The sequence below is a fragment of the Zeus faber genome, assembly GCF_960531495.2.
Source record: "Zeus faber genome assembly, chromosome: 2".
Lineage (NCBI taxonomy): Eukaryota > Metazoa > Chordata > Actinopteri > Zeiformes > Zeidae > Zeus > Zeus faber.
This window is the reverse complement of record NC_137189.1, coordinates 45056222-45072420: the sequence shown is the minus strand read 5'-3', so window position 1 is coordinate 45072420 and position 16199 is coordinate 45056222. Positions and strand designations below refer to the sequence as shown.

The 16199-nt window shown below is 43.1% G+C and overlaps 1 protein-coding gene across 1 annotated transcript in view; it reads left to right on the top strand.

The window, feature by feature from the left end:
- cdk15 (cyclin-dependent kinase 15) overlaps positions 1-16199 on the top strand; it is a 51325-nt gene that overhangs the window by 4805 nt on the left and 30321 nt on the right. The window contains exons 2-4 of the mRNA XM_080020488.1: positions 1297-1328; positions 12357-12494; positions 16032-16126. Coding sequence (XP_079876614.1) covers positions 1297-1328; positions 12357-12494; positions 16032-16126 — 265 coding nt within the window. The remainder of the gene's footprint in view (positions 1-1296; positions 1329-12356; positions 12495-16031; positions 16127-16199) is intronic.

Here is a 16199-nt window from a genome sequence, read left to right as displayed (position 1 = left end):
GGCTGGCTGCTCACTGGCTGGGAGTATTACTTAGAGGGTGAATGTATCTTTAAGTGACTTGGACATTGTCTCTCACCCCCATTAACTTGCTTTCCTTTTTCTCTAATCTGATTCAGACACGGGCTGCTCCACCTTCCAGCTCCGATCAGACACTTTGTGTACTTTAACTGCTTTCACACATGAACTCTGGACAATGTCAGGATAATCAGGTCCGGACATTTTCCGGAGTTTCCCTTTCACACATGGAGCGCAGAGATTGTCGGTGTCAGACATGTTTACACTTACCTGGAAATACCTGGGTAGAGCGTGAAGGAGGCAGGACATGACGCAATGACGCATGACACTGCAGAGTTTATGAGTCGGTAGGCGGACGAGGCTACCAGCTCATCAGTAATTTTTTGTGTTGATACGTGATGTATTTGTATATAATGTAGTATTATATAAACGAAAGAGTGGAAAGGAATACAATGGAAAGCAGAAAGGAGTACGGAGTAGGTACGCTCCGTGCGCAAAGATCCGCACAAAGGTAAATAACTAGCGCAAGATAGAGACGTCATCAACCCGCCCACTTGCTCGCTGTGAATTCTCCAGACAATCACCTGCTCTGTTCACACGTACCGCTCAGTCGGATATTACGCAGACTTTGTACTAGGGTGGTGGCTGGGTCAAGTCTGTTTAATGTCCGGTCCAGCTGATTCGGACATTTGTGTTCACACATACAACTCCGCCTGGTAATGTCCGGATAATTTCAGGGTTGCAGAGCATGTGTGAAAGCAGCTTTAGACTTAGTGAGATGTTTGCACCTTATGGACACTTTGCTCTCTTTAGAACTTCAAAACTCCACTTTCTCGATCTACAAATGAAAAACTTAGCAAGCCAGAAAATCTTTTTTTGGTTCTTTTGAGATCAATTGACTGTCCGTGAATTGTCTGTTATATATACAGTATATGTAAAATATGTTTTCAACAAGCCTTTTTTTTTGGGGGGGGGGGGTCGGCTCGATGTCAGTGATTAAATCTAGTCTCAGGGGCGAATTCACAAAGAAATGGATTGTGGCCGTTAATAGCACCATGAATTGCGCGTCAATTGCACCCGCTATCTGTGCCCTTTTAGCGTCCTGAATCGCTTTGCGGACACGCCCCTCGGTCATCATTCTAATTACAGCCCCGCTGGTAATCTTCGTCCCTCCAAACAGGTGGTGTTGACTAGTCTTGCCTCTGGGGACTGGACCGCTGCACCGACATACTGGTGTGGTCCCTAACCAGCTACTGTCTTTCTGTCTCGTCCTTTCTGCAGGTCTGAAGCAGAGGCACGTTGGATATGAGGAGGTGAGAGAGCACGCACACCTCCCACCACATACAGATACATAAGTGAGGAAATCCCAACTGTTTTTGGGAACTGCTAAAGTACACAAGAGTAACAAAACAAACACTATATAGTATGTAATGGAAAAAGTCCTGCACCGATCCTACAAATCCCTTTAAACGCTTTTCTGTGGAGAAAAACTCTTGAGCTTCCATACAAAGAGGGCTCCACTTAGAGTTGAGGGTCCTCCAGAGACCAAGGCAGGTTTTTTGTTCTCCCGCTCACACACCCACCCACAGCTCTTTCTGTCTTCATCTCTCCCTCTCTCTCCTCACCTCCCTCTCTCTAACTGTGCGTTGTGCCCCCCGGAGTGTGAGGCGATTGACTGGGGAAGTCATCTGAGAGAGAGAGAGAGAGAGAGACACACACACACACACACACACACACACACACACACACACACACACACACACACACACACACACACACACACACACACACACACACACACAGGTGTTTACACAGGTGTATACACATAGGCAGTTGTGCCGCTATGCACACGCAGACCTTATATAACCTTAGAAAAACATCTATAAGAGTACATGTTACACTTACAATTGCATTACATGATCTCAAATACAAATATATATATATATATATACACACACACACACACACACACACACACACACACACACACACACTGAGCACTTTATTATGAACACTATACTAATACTGGGTAGGGCCTCAAATCTTGGCATGATTCCACAAGATGATGGAAACATTCCTTTGAGATTCTGCTCCATGTTGACATGATTACATCACGCAATTCCTGCAGATTCGTCAGCTGCACATTCATGCTGCGAATCTCCAGCTCTATCACATCCCAAAGATGTTCTATTGGATTCAGATCCGGAAGACCACTCAAGAACATTGACCGGGGTCCAGAACCTCCAGACACAGGCGGGTGGTGGCCCGGGTCCCCACGGCATCCGTGCAAAGTTTGGGGCCTAGCGGTGGCGTGGGGGCAAGGTCCTGGACCACTACCGGCTTTGACCGGGTGCCCTGGCCTGGCCCCGGGGTCCAGACCCCAACTTTCCTTTGTGACATGGTGCATTATCATGCTGGAAATAGCCATTAGAAGATGGTTAATTGTGGCCATGAAGGGATGCACATGGTCAGTGACAATACTGAAATAGGTTGTGGCATTCAAGTGATGATTGATTGGTATTAAAGTGTGCCATGAAAAAATTCCCCAAACCATTACACCACTACCACCAGAAGCCTGGACTGTTGACACAAGGCAGGTTGGGTTCATGGATGGATTTATACCGTTGGTGCAAAATTCTGACACTAACATCTGTGTGCCTCAGCAGAAATCGCGATTCATCAGACCAGACTACGTTTTTTCAGTCTTCAACTGTCCAGTTTTGGTGAGCCTGTGCCCGCTGCAGCCTCAGCTTCATGTTCTTGGCTGACAGAAGTGGAACCCGACGTGGTCTTCTCCTGTGGTAGCCCTTTCGCCTCAAGGTTGGATGTGTTGAGCATTCTGAGAGGTTTTTCTGCTTGCCTCAATTGTACAGAGTGGTTATCTGAGTTACTGTAGCCATTCTGTCAGCTCAAACCAGTCTTGTCATTCTCCACAGAACCACAACACGACGTCAGACTTTGTTACGTCCCGGTTCTAACGAGACCTCAACCATGTCCGTAGCTTTAGCGATCGTCCTGTTCCAGACACTTCACGCCCAAAAATTCAGAGTGTAATTAAAATCCTAACAATAGCAGTGGGGGACCATCCCTATGGGATGGACCCCTAAATATAGCTGCAGGCAGCAATACACGGGGTTCATTATTAATAGCAATTACAAATTTTCTAGTTCCCATGGGACATAGCATCAGTTGCTGCTGTCGCTCATCTATACATCTGCATTATGTCTAAAACAAGTTTCAAATGAATGTAGCATCGGCTGAAGTAATGAAGCAAGTTTTCAGAGTCCTTGTAACACGCAGAATTACTTATACAAGCTGATGCACTTGTTGCGTGTTAGGACTTTATCCCAACATATTTGAAGGTGGCTGTCTACTACCTGTAGTCCACAGAGTCCTGCCTCACGGTGTCTCTGGGGAAGGAAATGACTCGGGTTGGAAGTTCCAAACAACACTGTTCCATTCAAACAGACTAAATACTGCTTGTCCCTCAGAGACGTTTCATCAACATTTTAAACTTTTAAAATTAAACAGACACGATTCCTGACCGGTTGCTCTGGAGCTGCAAGCAAACTCCATGTGTGAGGACACAAACACGGAATACGTTTGGGACTGTTCAAGTGCCGCAAAATAAGGAGGGAGACGGCACTGGGTTAGAACAGAATGGGTTTATATTCACAAAAAGGGCAAAAGAGATAAAATATCAACAGTAGAGCCCCAGCGACGTCAAGCAGGTAAGATGACACACAAACACACACACACACACAAACACACAAACACACTCACACACATTTACAGACATATACACACACACACACATATACGCACATATACACACGCGCAGTCCGAAACCACTAGAGACTGATGGAGTCTACGCTACATAGCTCACATGATGCAAATGTGCGTTCGGTGCCACAACCTGCACATTTACAACAACTGGATGATGACGTCTTACTCCACAAACTCACCTCGCTCCACCGCCCGACCGGAAGTTTTGGAACCCTGGCCTGTGGGCGATGTACGAATGTTCGGCTTCTTCTGTTCACATTTCATTGATTTTTCACTAATTCCTGCTCTGTATGTGGATCGATATGGACAACTGTTGAACAGCGATGGCTGTGACGTCCTGGTTCTAACAAGGACTCAACTACGTCCCCAGCTCCAGCGGTTGTCGCGTTCCAGACACCTTTTAGCTGGGATGGACCCCTAATAATAATAATAAATAATAATATAAAATAAATAATAACCTTGATTTATTTTGCACCTTTTATACACAACGTGCACCACGAGTGCTTTACATTAATAGAAGGCAATCAGCTATGAAGGAGGCTTTACACCTAAAATGTCAAACGACAAGAACAAACCAGAAGTCCGCTGATCCCTATGGAAAGTCTGATTCCGCACGTGAAAAGCTTGGACGCGCTGCGGTGTTGAATTCCCACATCCGCTCAAGGCTCCGGAAAGCTTTAAAATGCTTCAACTCACGCGACAAGTTTCGGTCCGACAGTACTACCGGAAGTGACGTCGGTCAAGTTTTCTTTTGGAACTGTGCTTAACAACTCAGTAAACAAGTCATGAATATTCCCCATTAATAGATTTTTATACCAGTGAACTGCGCATATTTTTTTCGCACTTTGCAAAGACTATATAAAATCTATTTTATGGAACATAGTAAATTCCAACTGTTCAATGTCCAACTACTCGCTGTTTGTTCTGGGGAGAAAGAAAAGCTCTCCCATTTTCCCTGACATATTTTGTGACACAAAGCTCAGACGTAGTTCACCCGACGGCCTCTATGGGGCCTTACGATTTTCTGATACGATTTTGTGTCAAGTGTGAAGCAAACTTTGGCTTCAGCTTTCTGGTTCGCTGCCAGCTTTACTTCCTTACTTTTGTACTGTATATATTATGTATGTGTTTTCTGCTTTTTTGTTTTCTGGGTCACATTTTTTCTTTTATTTTATTTAAATTTTTATTGTTTTCATGTTTTTTATTGAGGGGGGTGGTCAATGGGCCAGTCATTTCAAGTTTTAACGGCTGTTTCGTTGATAATGAATGTCACAGGCGGTGAGAACGGCGGAATATCACTTCAGTCTCAAAATCACAACTTCATGGGATTACATCTTTTTCTTCAGGCGTCTGTCTCTGTTCTGTGATGGGTGAGACAGGGAGAGATTTGCGGAGAACTGTCTGTGGAGGTTGTGGGTCCATTACTCTTATCCTGTGTGCCTCAAGCTGGCACGATGCCTGTTGGCTGCTGGTGTTTTTCAAGGGCCCGACACAAAGAGTCGACCGGATGGTAAACAGTGAAAGCTCCTCTTCTCTTTCTTTGACGTCCTTCTAAAAGTCGGCATCACAAAGCCCAAACGAAGAGCAGCCTCGGGGCGCCGCCGTGACATCACTTCCTGTGTCTGCGTCCACTGTGGTTCTCCCCATTGCCTCCGCCTCGTTTTCTGCTCTTTCTCTTTGGCGTTCTCTCCTCCCCTTTTCTCCCTCATCCCTCGTCCGCCCCCCACCTCCCTTTAATCACTCCGTCCCTTTATATGTTCCTCTCTTTCTCACTTTTTTTGCGGTCATCTTTTCTCTTCACCCTGTTTCCTTTTTCCTCCGCCTCCCTCTGTTGCCCTGTTCTCTCTCTCTCCCATTTTCTTTGCCTGCGTCTGTAGATTGTTCCTCCTTTCCCTTCATTGCATTCCTCCTCCCCCACTCCACCCCTTGCTCTCTCTCTCTCTCTCTCTCTCCTCCTCCTCCTCCTCCTCCTCCCTCTCTTTCTCCTCCTCGCCCTCTCTCGCCACACACACACACACACACACACACACACACACACACGGACACACATGCAGATACTCACCACACACCCATTTTCAGCTGATGTACATGGCTTGGGTGTTGAATGGACACTGTTGTTCCAAATGACATGAAGTTTGTGTGTGTGTGTGTGTGTGTGTTTGTGTGTGTGTGTTTGTGTGTTCGTGTCAGGGAGAGAGAGAGAGAGCGTGAAAGAGAGAGTGAGAGAGAGAGGGAAGGAGAGAGGGAAAGGGAGACAGTCATGGGACTCTGTTTGCAGGCCCTGACCCATGCGAGTCATATGAGCGTTGGGCCATCACCTTGCCCCTCCTGATAAACAGCGGGGGCAGGGTAAGTGGGGTGGGGGGAGAGAGAGAGAGAGAGAGAGAGAGAGAGAGAGAAATTGGGAGGAAGGAGGGAAATGAAGAAATGAATGGAGAAAGGCGTTCAGGAGAGAGATAGGATGGAAGGGTTGTCCCGGTGGATGGCGGAGCGTGCGAGTAGGTGCTGCCGCTGCTGCAGTTGTTATGGAGACGACGAGGAAGAGGAGGAGGAGGAGGAGGAGGAGAGAGGGAGGTGGAGAGAGGAAGAGCGGGAGCAGGATGATGAGGATGATGATAAGGAGGAGGATGATTTGGTGGAGATGAAGGAACTTGCGTCTGGAAAGAGCAGGAGTACAGCGTCTCTACCCGCCGTCGAGGTACTGCACTGTGTGTGTGTGTGTGTGTGTGTATGAACTATGAAATGTCATTGTGTAATATGCAGTGTTGGGGTCCTTACTCAAAAAAAGTAATCTATTACACATTACTCGCTACCCTTTACTTATTACTCCCTGTAGAAAGTAATTTGTTACACTACTCATTACGTTACTTTTGTGTTACTATGCAACACTGTCTGAGATGCGTTGTCTGATAATTGCCACACAGTTAACAACCCTTCCTGCTTCCTGCATTGTGTTCAGACTTTGAGAGTAATGTAATTTAGTTTTATTAAGTATAAGTTTTAAATGTCATATGCAAGTGTTATGTATGATTGTTCAGCGTTGTTAAATTGTTATTAATTGTTTGTTTATGTTGTAAGTGTTTTGGGGAATTAGGTTCTGAAACCATGATGGACATTACTGTCATTGACAGTAATTTTGGATTATTGGATTGGATTCTTATTTTGGATTCTAAATTGCATATGAAATGATCGAACGATACAAGATTATTCCTGTCTATTTATACGTGTTACCTTTCCCACTAATGACAAATGCCGGATGTCAGCGGTGTTACCGGGTTTTTGGCGAAGTGGGAAAGGGGATCTCTCAGTTTGGTTAGCCAATAAAGAGACTGTTAAAGCAAACTTTGTCAGACTTTACGACCACCACAATACATACAGAGACTCCTTCCTCTATTAGTTACATATCGAACTTATGGAGGTTAACGCGAGTAACGACATAATTGCTTGAAAGTCTCAACTCCCAATTTTGCAGACTCCACAAAAAGTTCTCTCATTTCGTCAGCATAAAGTGGACACTACAAGATCACGTGGAGAACTGTTTCCAATACCCCACATTCTTCACAATTACCATTCCTATGCTTACCAACTAATACCAATCACCTCCCTAGCCCACAATGCCCCAGCCTTAACCTAATTGGGCTGAGGCCATAACCAACGGGGTACTACTGGCCAGCAAATACGGGCCTCCACTGCTACTCCATCAACTCCTAGGTTCTCTGCCTCTTACTGAATTCACAAGACTGCCCCTCTTTACCTTAACATCTTTACCTGAAAACTCCCAACATTCAGCCATCAAGGAGTTTGTAGGAAGAGGTCTTTCAAATCCTCTCAATTTAATCCAATAATTTATTGCTAATTTAATTTGTTGCAGTCTCATTGGAGCCTCCCCCATTTCTACCAGCGCTGTAATTGGAGTGGTACAAAATGCCCCGGAACACGACCTCAAAACCTTCGCCTGAATTACATCCAGTTTACTGAACGTTGTTGCAGCTGCAGACCCATAAACCAAACAACCATAATCCAAAACTGACCTTATCATAGTCTGATATCTCATTACCATAGTGCATCTATCTTCTCCCCAAAAACACCTCATGATGTTGATTAACTTCTTACATTTCCACACAGACTTCTCCATGTGTACTTTCCATGTCAACCTTTCATCAAACCATATTCCTCGAAATGTATTTATTTATTAAAAAAAAAAAGCATACTAGGCATACAACACAGAGTATTTGTATGCTATTGCATCCAAGACAGAATTAATCTGCAGGTGGAGTTCAAGTTCTCAACCTGCAATGCAACTCTTTATTAATTCCTAAATCATCAAGAACCGCTGCAATAACCCTGTCCTGTGGACGACTGGTAGGATGACAAGAGTACAGCTTTTTGTTATACATCAACCCCCCTCTTTGGAGAACTATTTTACCATGTTTGGGTCTATGAACAACTAATCACTACCCCATGAGGTGGAGAATCACCACAGGTGAGACAATTAAACATAGAACCAAACAACATGTACATGGAAAAACATAAACATCGGACGACAACGTGTATTGAAAAAACAACGTTTTTACAGGTCCAGGAAAACTGGAACAGAAATTGAGCACATGGCCTCTTCCTATCATAGTTATGGCAGTAAATGAGGGAGGAAAAGAAAAGGAATGCAACCAGGAGGCTGCTGGGGTGCGTTTAAAGAAGGTGTTGTTGGCGTGTGCCTGTGTGTGTGATTGGACCACCTGTATGTGTGTGTGTGTGTGTCTGTGTGTGTGTGTGTGTGTGTGTGTGTGTGTGTGTGTTTGTGAGGTGTCCACCAGTGAGTGTACAGGACTTATCCCGATTGGTTCTAGCGTATAAGGTTGGCATTTTGTCGTGGTGCCTCCAAGCAGTGGAAAGGGCCAAGGACCCCGCCCTGCAGGCACAGAAGACCCCCGGGCCCCCAGAGAAGCCAGAAGCCCATGGAGCAACCCCGACACCTGACCCGAAGAGCGTAACCCAATCCCGAGGAAACCCTGCACCCCTGCGGCACACACATACAACCCAACCCCAAGTACAGGCACAAGGCGCAGCCGTAGGTGCAGAACCCACGGGCCACGGGCGCCAGGCACGGCCCACAGGCCTGGAGCCAGGCCCAGAGTCAGACTGACACCCCGCCCCAACTGTCTGGGAGCCGGCGGAATCCCCATGCCCACCCACGGCCCGCGCAAGGGCGGGCATGGCGGGCATGTCTGGTCGCACTGCAGCCAACCAGACACCCACCCCACCGCAGCCGACCAGACGCCCCACCCAGCCGCGAGCCCCGAGCGCCCATCCATGTAGCCGTGCAGGCTCAGCGCAGGGCAGATGTAGTGCCCCCCGCCCGCCGATCCCAGTAGGCCACCAGATACAGTATATGAGCCAACACCCAGCCCCCCAAACACCCCGGTAGGGCCCTGGGACCCCCCCACGACCACAGGACTAAGCGCCACGGACGTTCCCACAGCCGCCGGGCACCCGCCCAACTGCAGAACTCCAACGTGACCAGGAGAATCGCCATATACCCCAAAACACCACGACATCGCCCCGACTTAGGAAGACTCACATATTAATGGATGGAGTTATGTCAGTGATAAAAGTAGCCCATATTTCTGGAAAAGGGATTTTTTTTAATTACCAATATCAGTAACGTGGTCAATCAACGGAGGTGGTTGTAGGATGTTGTTCGTCAATTTGATTTGAACTTTTAGAGACTGCTGTAGTTGTAGGAATTGAAGGAAGCCGTGGCCACCAATATTATACCTTTGGGTTAAGGTTGGGAAGGATATAACCAAATTGTTTTCAAAAATGTGTTCAAGATGAGTAATTCCTTGTCTTTTCCCATATCTGAAGATAATTGGTCTGTTTTTAACCAGAAAATCCAGGTTGTGCCAGATTGGTGTGAGTTTGTTTGGAGATAGAGTGTGACCACTGAGTTTGAGGAATCTCCACCAGGCTGACAGAGTTTTGCAATGAATGGGTTTTTAAAGCAATTATGTTTCCTTATTGATTCAGTAAGGAATGGGAGATCAAATGATGATAACTCCTGACATTCTGTTTGTTCAATGTTTCGCCATCCATGGCCCAATTGTTGCTCTGGTTGTAACCATTTAATTATAAATTGAAGATAGTTCCCTAAATAGTAGTATCTGAAGTTTGGGGCTGCTAGGCCTCCACAGTCTTTGTTTTTCTGTAGTGTTGCTAGTTTAATTCTCGGTTTCTTGTATTTCCAATAAAATGTATTGATTATTGAGTCTAGAGTATGAAACCAATGTACTGTTGGTTGGACCAGGGTCATTGAAAATATATAATTTATTTTTGGTAGTATATTCATTTTCATTGCTGCTATCCTACCAGTTAGTGAGATGGGTAGGTTGTTCCATCAAATGAGGTCTTCTTCAATGGAATTGAGCAATGGAGTAAAGTTAATGGTAAACAAAACTGACAGGTTGGTGGAGATATCAATCCCAAGATATCTCATGTTACCCGTTGTGATGGTTAAGGGAAATTTCTGGGTTACAGCATTCCAGTCCTCCCGAATGAGTGGTAAGTTTCAGTCCAATTTATTGAATAGTCTGAGATAGCTGAGAATTTAGATATAAGATTGAACACCTCTGGTAGGGATGATATTGGGTTCAGTACGTACAACAAGATATCGTCTGCATACAAATTGATTTTGTGAACAGAGTACCTGGGAGTTCACATCACGGAGGATTTAACATGGACTTTATATACAGACACTCCGGTGAGAAAGGCGAGACAGCGTCTTTACCACCTCAGGCAGCTGAAGAAATTCAGGGTCTCGTGAGGATCCTCAAGTCCTTCTTCTCTGGAGCAGTGGAGAGCATCCTGACAGGCAACATCACTGCCTGGTTTGGAAACTGTACTGCTCAGGACAGGCGGGCTCTGCAGAGGGTGGTGCGTTCAGCCGAACGTACCACTGGAACTACCCTCCCCTCCTTGCAGGACTTCTACACCAGGAGGTGTAGTAGCAAAGCCTGCAGGACCATGAAGGATCCTCACCACCCCAACAACGGACTGTTCCAGCTGCTGCGGTCGGGCAAGCGCCTCCACAGCCACACAGCGAGAACAGAGAGACTGAGACAGTATTCTTCCCGCAAGCTATAAGGATGGTCAATGCTGAACTCACCAGGGGTCCTAACAAAAAGCACTGAGTCACTCACACTGCCTTACTGTACTGTATGTAGCATACTGTACTGCATACTGTATCACTGTTCTGGGTTACTGCATACTGCACTGCATTGCTGTTCTGTTCGGTGTTACTGTATTGCTGTTTCGTACTGTTGTATACTATACCGTATATCTCCATACTCACTTTATTCACATGCACTTTATTGCACATACTGTATCTGTATATACAAATAGCCTCTCCCATATACATAACTCTATCCCCCTCTATTTTTTACCCCCGCTTTGTATTATCTTTTTGAGTCTTATACATTTTTTATTTTTAGTAACTGCATAACTTTTAAGAATCAGTTATTTTCAGTTAGTTGCTAGGTAGGAATTCAGTTAGCTATTATGTTTGGTATAGAAACGATTGTGCATAATCTCCAGGTGCGTTATAACTTCTCTTGAATCTTGAATCTTGAAATCAGTATTTTTGGAGTTGTGTTTGAGTTTATTGTTTTTCCTCTTCGGAGTTGTTTGAGTTTCTTCAGTAAAGACTTATTTTCGGTTTGAAATCATTTTTGTCTCCTGTCCCGTCTCCGCACTCTGGTTGGATTTCCTCAGCCTCGTAACAAGAGGTTTTGGCGATAATAACAATTGTGTTTTTATATGATCCTGCTGTCTAACGAAGGGATGAATAAAATATTCCTCACCTTTCATTCTCTCCTTCTCTCGACTTAATTCACATGTGCTACACTGCCAGAGTATCAAATCTTTAAGAGACGCAAACATAAACAAGCAATTATCAATAGGCTCTACAACATTTCTATAAATGCAATAAAATGATGAGTGAACAACAAAAAAACACAACCAAACCAACAATGAGAAACACATTGTATTTATCAATGGTTGTTAATGTGATAATACAGTGGATAGAGAATGATATTGTATGTATACTATTACATAATCGAGGAGACAAACTTTAATTCATCTTGGAATTAATATTTTTCACCCCTGTGTTGCTCCCTTTCAAATATTGACGGTACATATTAAAAAAAAAAAATCTTCACTCTTCATTATTACATTACATTACATTGCAAGTATTTGTGTATGATTTTTTCCATTAGATTTTTGCTCTATATGGACACATTAAAAAAATGGAATATCACAATATCTTTTGCCAAATACCTCAATATCAATCATTTTGGGGATGACTACTGGTGCTTTTGAAAGATATTTACTCACAAGAAGTATTTGAGAAGCAATCATTAGTAATGTGGATATAATGACCAAGGAGGTAGAGGTGTTTAGGTGATTAGAACAGGTAGAAAAGTCTATTGAGTCAAGAAAATTTCTAATTCCCAAATTCCTATTCCCCCCTTCCCCCTCCCTTTCTCCCTCTCTCCGACCAGCTCGGCAACCAGTCAGACCAGTCAAAGTCTCAGCCCCACTGGTTCCACACCCTGCAGGTCCGCCGGCTGAAGGTCCAGCGCGGCCGCAGCAACAGCGACCCGCTGGGAGGGAACACCCTACAGCAGGACTTCCAGTGGGTCGGTAGCAGTTTTTAATACAATTTAAAAAAGCAAGTTATTTATTCTGTACTTTATTGGGTACGTCAGTGATTTTTCAAATTGGGGGCCTCAATGCCTTGCTCATTTTTGGGGCTTCGGTTTATTTTTTGCCACTCTGTTACTGTGTAATTGAGGTTTATTTTCTATTGGTTTTTGTCCATTTTTTAGGCTTATATTGTGTTGCTATTAGGTTGTTTTTGTCATTAGGTTCATTGTACCAAACCATTTTTATTTATATTGCATGGCATTTATATTAGATTCAGCTTTCTGGTTCCCTGGAAGCTTTATTTTCATTATTTATGGTATATGACTAAATTCTTCTGGTTTATAGTATTGATTTTGTTACTGTTTGTCTGTTATAATCTTTTTTTCTGTTGTATATTGTGTTTTTATCATTAGGTTTAGTTGTGTCTTGTCATGTTTTATTGTGTACAGTTAAACTATTAGGTTTTATTGTATATTTCCACATTTTCCATACATATCATCGTCTTTATTTTATTTTATTATTTTTGATGATAAAAATATAGCAGCTGTGGTCCGTTGTTATGGATACAATGTATCGCATTTCTAGGTGTATATATATATAATTATTTCACTTTTTTTTACATTATTTTAATATCATTAAAAATATAATTGATAATATTATATTATTTGATACATGTATATACCATGTCAACCACAAAGTATGACTAGGATCTATGAATTAATATTTACGGATGCACAGCTCGTGTTTTGTCAATAGCGAGGTGATTTCGGGAGTCCTTGACATGTGGTGTACGAGCCTAAACCGGTTTTTATCTTATGCAAACCAACTGAACCGGTATCGTCATTATGAGACGTTCTTGCAAATCAAAACATTGCCTACATCAGCAACCTGTGCCGACGGTGTCACGGCACTCAGACCCACTTGTATTGCATTAGTAATAAGCAATATGATAACGTCATTAACATAATATTATGTTTGTTTTAGGGATGATGATCATAGTGTTGGGTATTGTTTAAAAAATACCGATGCCAGTACCCTGTCAGTGATATCCATACCAATAGAGTACTTAATTCAGTACTTTTTTTTTCTACTATAGCCATCATGTGAATGGAAGCATTCAGTTCGGTAAAATGCCACCACTCCACTCAGACGCCACAGGTGTGTAGGATAGCCATCCTTTTGAACGTTTAGGTGGCACTCGGCTCGCTGAGAACCGTCACCTCCGTGAGATACACCGTGCTCGACCTCACCACCACAGACTGTTGTAGCTGCTGCTGCGGTAGTGAGCCAATCACACGTCACGTTAAATCGAAAAACACTTGCGGTGACTGGCTGCGAGCGAAACCATACAAATAGTCATTTTTTTCTAGATCTGGGTACAAAAAGAAGTATTGTATTGTATAAGGAGTATTGTTTGACTGGAGAAGTTTCAATACTATTTGGTGTTGGGTTATTTCACTAGATGCCTTAAAGGTATTGATTACCAATCAGCAGCCCTAGATGCTAATTAAATTTTTTTTTTTCTTGCCAATAGTCGACCCTCGTTAACCGATCATTAACCGTTATCAGACGGGAATAAAATGTACTATTTAGAACGGACGAATGTCTGACTCACAGACATTTGTCCATTTGCTTGCAGCAACAGAACAACGGCTCTGAATCATGTCAGGTTTTTTTTATTCCCAAAAGTTTAAAATGTTGATGAAACGTCTCTGAGAGACGTGCAGTGTTTAGTCCGTTTGAATGGAAGCATGTTGTTGGGAACTTCCACACGTAGTGATTTCCTTCCCCAGAGACACCGTGAGGCAGGACTCTGTGTACTACAGGAAGTAGACAGACACCTTCTAATTTTTAGGATAAAGTCATAACAAGGCAACAAGTGTATCAGCTCTCATAGTGATCTCTCTGTCGTACGCATCCTCCTCCACCCATGTGCCGAAGGCGCTCCTACATCACCCACAATGCAATGTCTCAAAGCGACAGGCCCTGTCACTAGCGGATATGTCCTGGGATTGTCTTTAACAGACAGAGGATAATACAACAGACATTACAGATATTTTAAATTTCCATCTTCAATTTATAGTTTTTTATTGTTATTTAATTTGTTCTTTCTCCGAGATATTTTTCATTTCAAGAGATGTTTTTGTTGAAAAATCACAAACATATATAATATAATATATTTCTTTAATTGCTTGACACTTGAGTCACCTGCCCAGAGCAGAATATGTATTTAAGAAACTCTAAAATAATTTGGCTTGTTTGACACAAAACCTACCACTTTGGTAAGCCGCTCTCATGATATTATGCTTACTCATGTCAGACATGAATCAGTTATAATCTCTTTGGCCAGTACCTCAGAGTTACGTCTGACATGCTGGTCTCCTTCCTGCTTCGTGTCGCACCACTTCCAAAGATCTTCTCACCAGTCGGTTGACCGACTGCTCCGAAACAAACAGCTCCGTCGCCATTTCTCTCTACGTCACACTCCCGATAGTGAAGTTGTTCTGTAGGAGAGTGCGGTGTCCCCGCGTCAACGAAGCGCTCGGTGTTACGGCCAGGACGTCGCAAAGAACCAAACCAGATGGAAAAACACGAGGCGGACTTAAAACACCTAAAACATACACTTGCGGTATCAAGTGTATGTTCAAAGCAAAGCTGGTTCACTGATTGTGACGATTACATTGAAATGAATGGAATCACTTAGAGTTCATACTTATCGCAAGCCCTTCTAACATTTAATCCACAGGACGAAGTAGTCACTCTTAAAAAGTTACTTGTAGTTATATTTTAGTTACTAATTTCTATCCCAACAATTACGTGTAACTATTTTAGTTTTACTAGTCAAAATGTATTAGGTACTAGTACTAATTTATTTGATACTAGTAACTATTCTAATAGTTACTAGTATCAAATAAATAAATAAACTAGTCCAATAGTTACTAGTAACTATTTTAGTTTTAGTAGTCAAAATGTATTAGGTACTAGTACTTTTTATTAGATGATAGTAACTATTCCAATTGTTACTAGTAACTATTTTAGTTTTACTAGTGAAACTATAATAGATACTAGTACTTATTTATAAGATACTAGTAACTATTCCAATTGTTACTAGTAACTATTGTAGTTTTACTCGTCAAACTGTATTAGGTACTAGTACTTATTTATAAGATACTAGTAACTGATATACTAGTAACTATCAACGTGTTACTTGTAACAATTAGAATAATTTTGTCATTGAATCCTATGGGGCTCTGTATTTGAGATATCAAATATTTGCCTCTGACTATCTATTTTGATTGTTACTAGTATATTACAATAATAACCTAACCCTAACCCTCTAGTAATTGAGTACTAGTTCACTTTTTTAAGATGTGTATCACCGCACATGTTGTCGCTGCGTGTGACTACAGTCCATTGGCAATTTTGACATATCTGGATACACAATGCCAGGTCTGGACGGGGTCTACAAGTGTGTAAAAGGTGGCGGACATGGATGACATGTTTGTGTTGCCATGTTGTGATGCCGACAGAGACCAGGGCTGCAGTTTGGCACGGCCAACTCTTACCTGAACCTGGAGAAGCTCGGCGAGGGAGCCTACGCCACGGTCTATAAGGGAATCAGCAGGTCAGGGGAACTGTATTTGTGATGCCGCTGAAGATACCACCGTCTCTATTAAATGGCCATTTTAAAGTGGTAA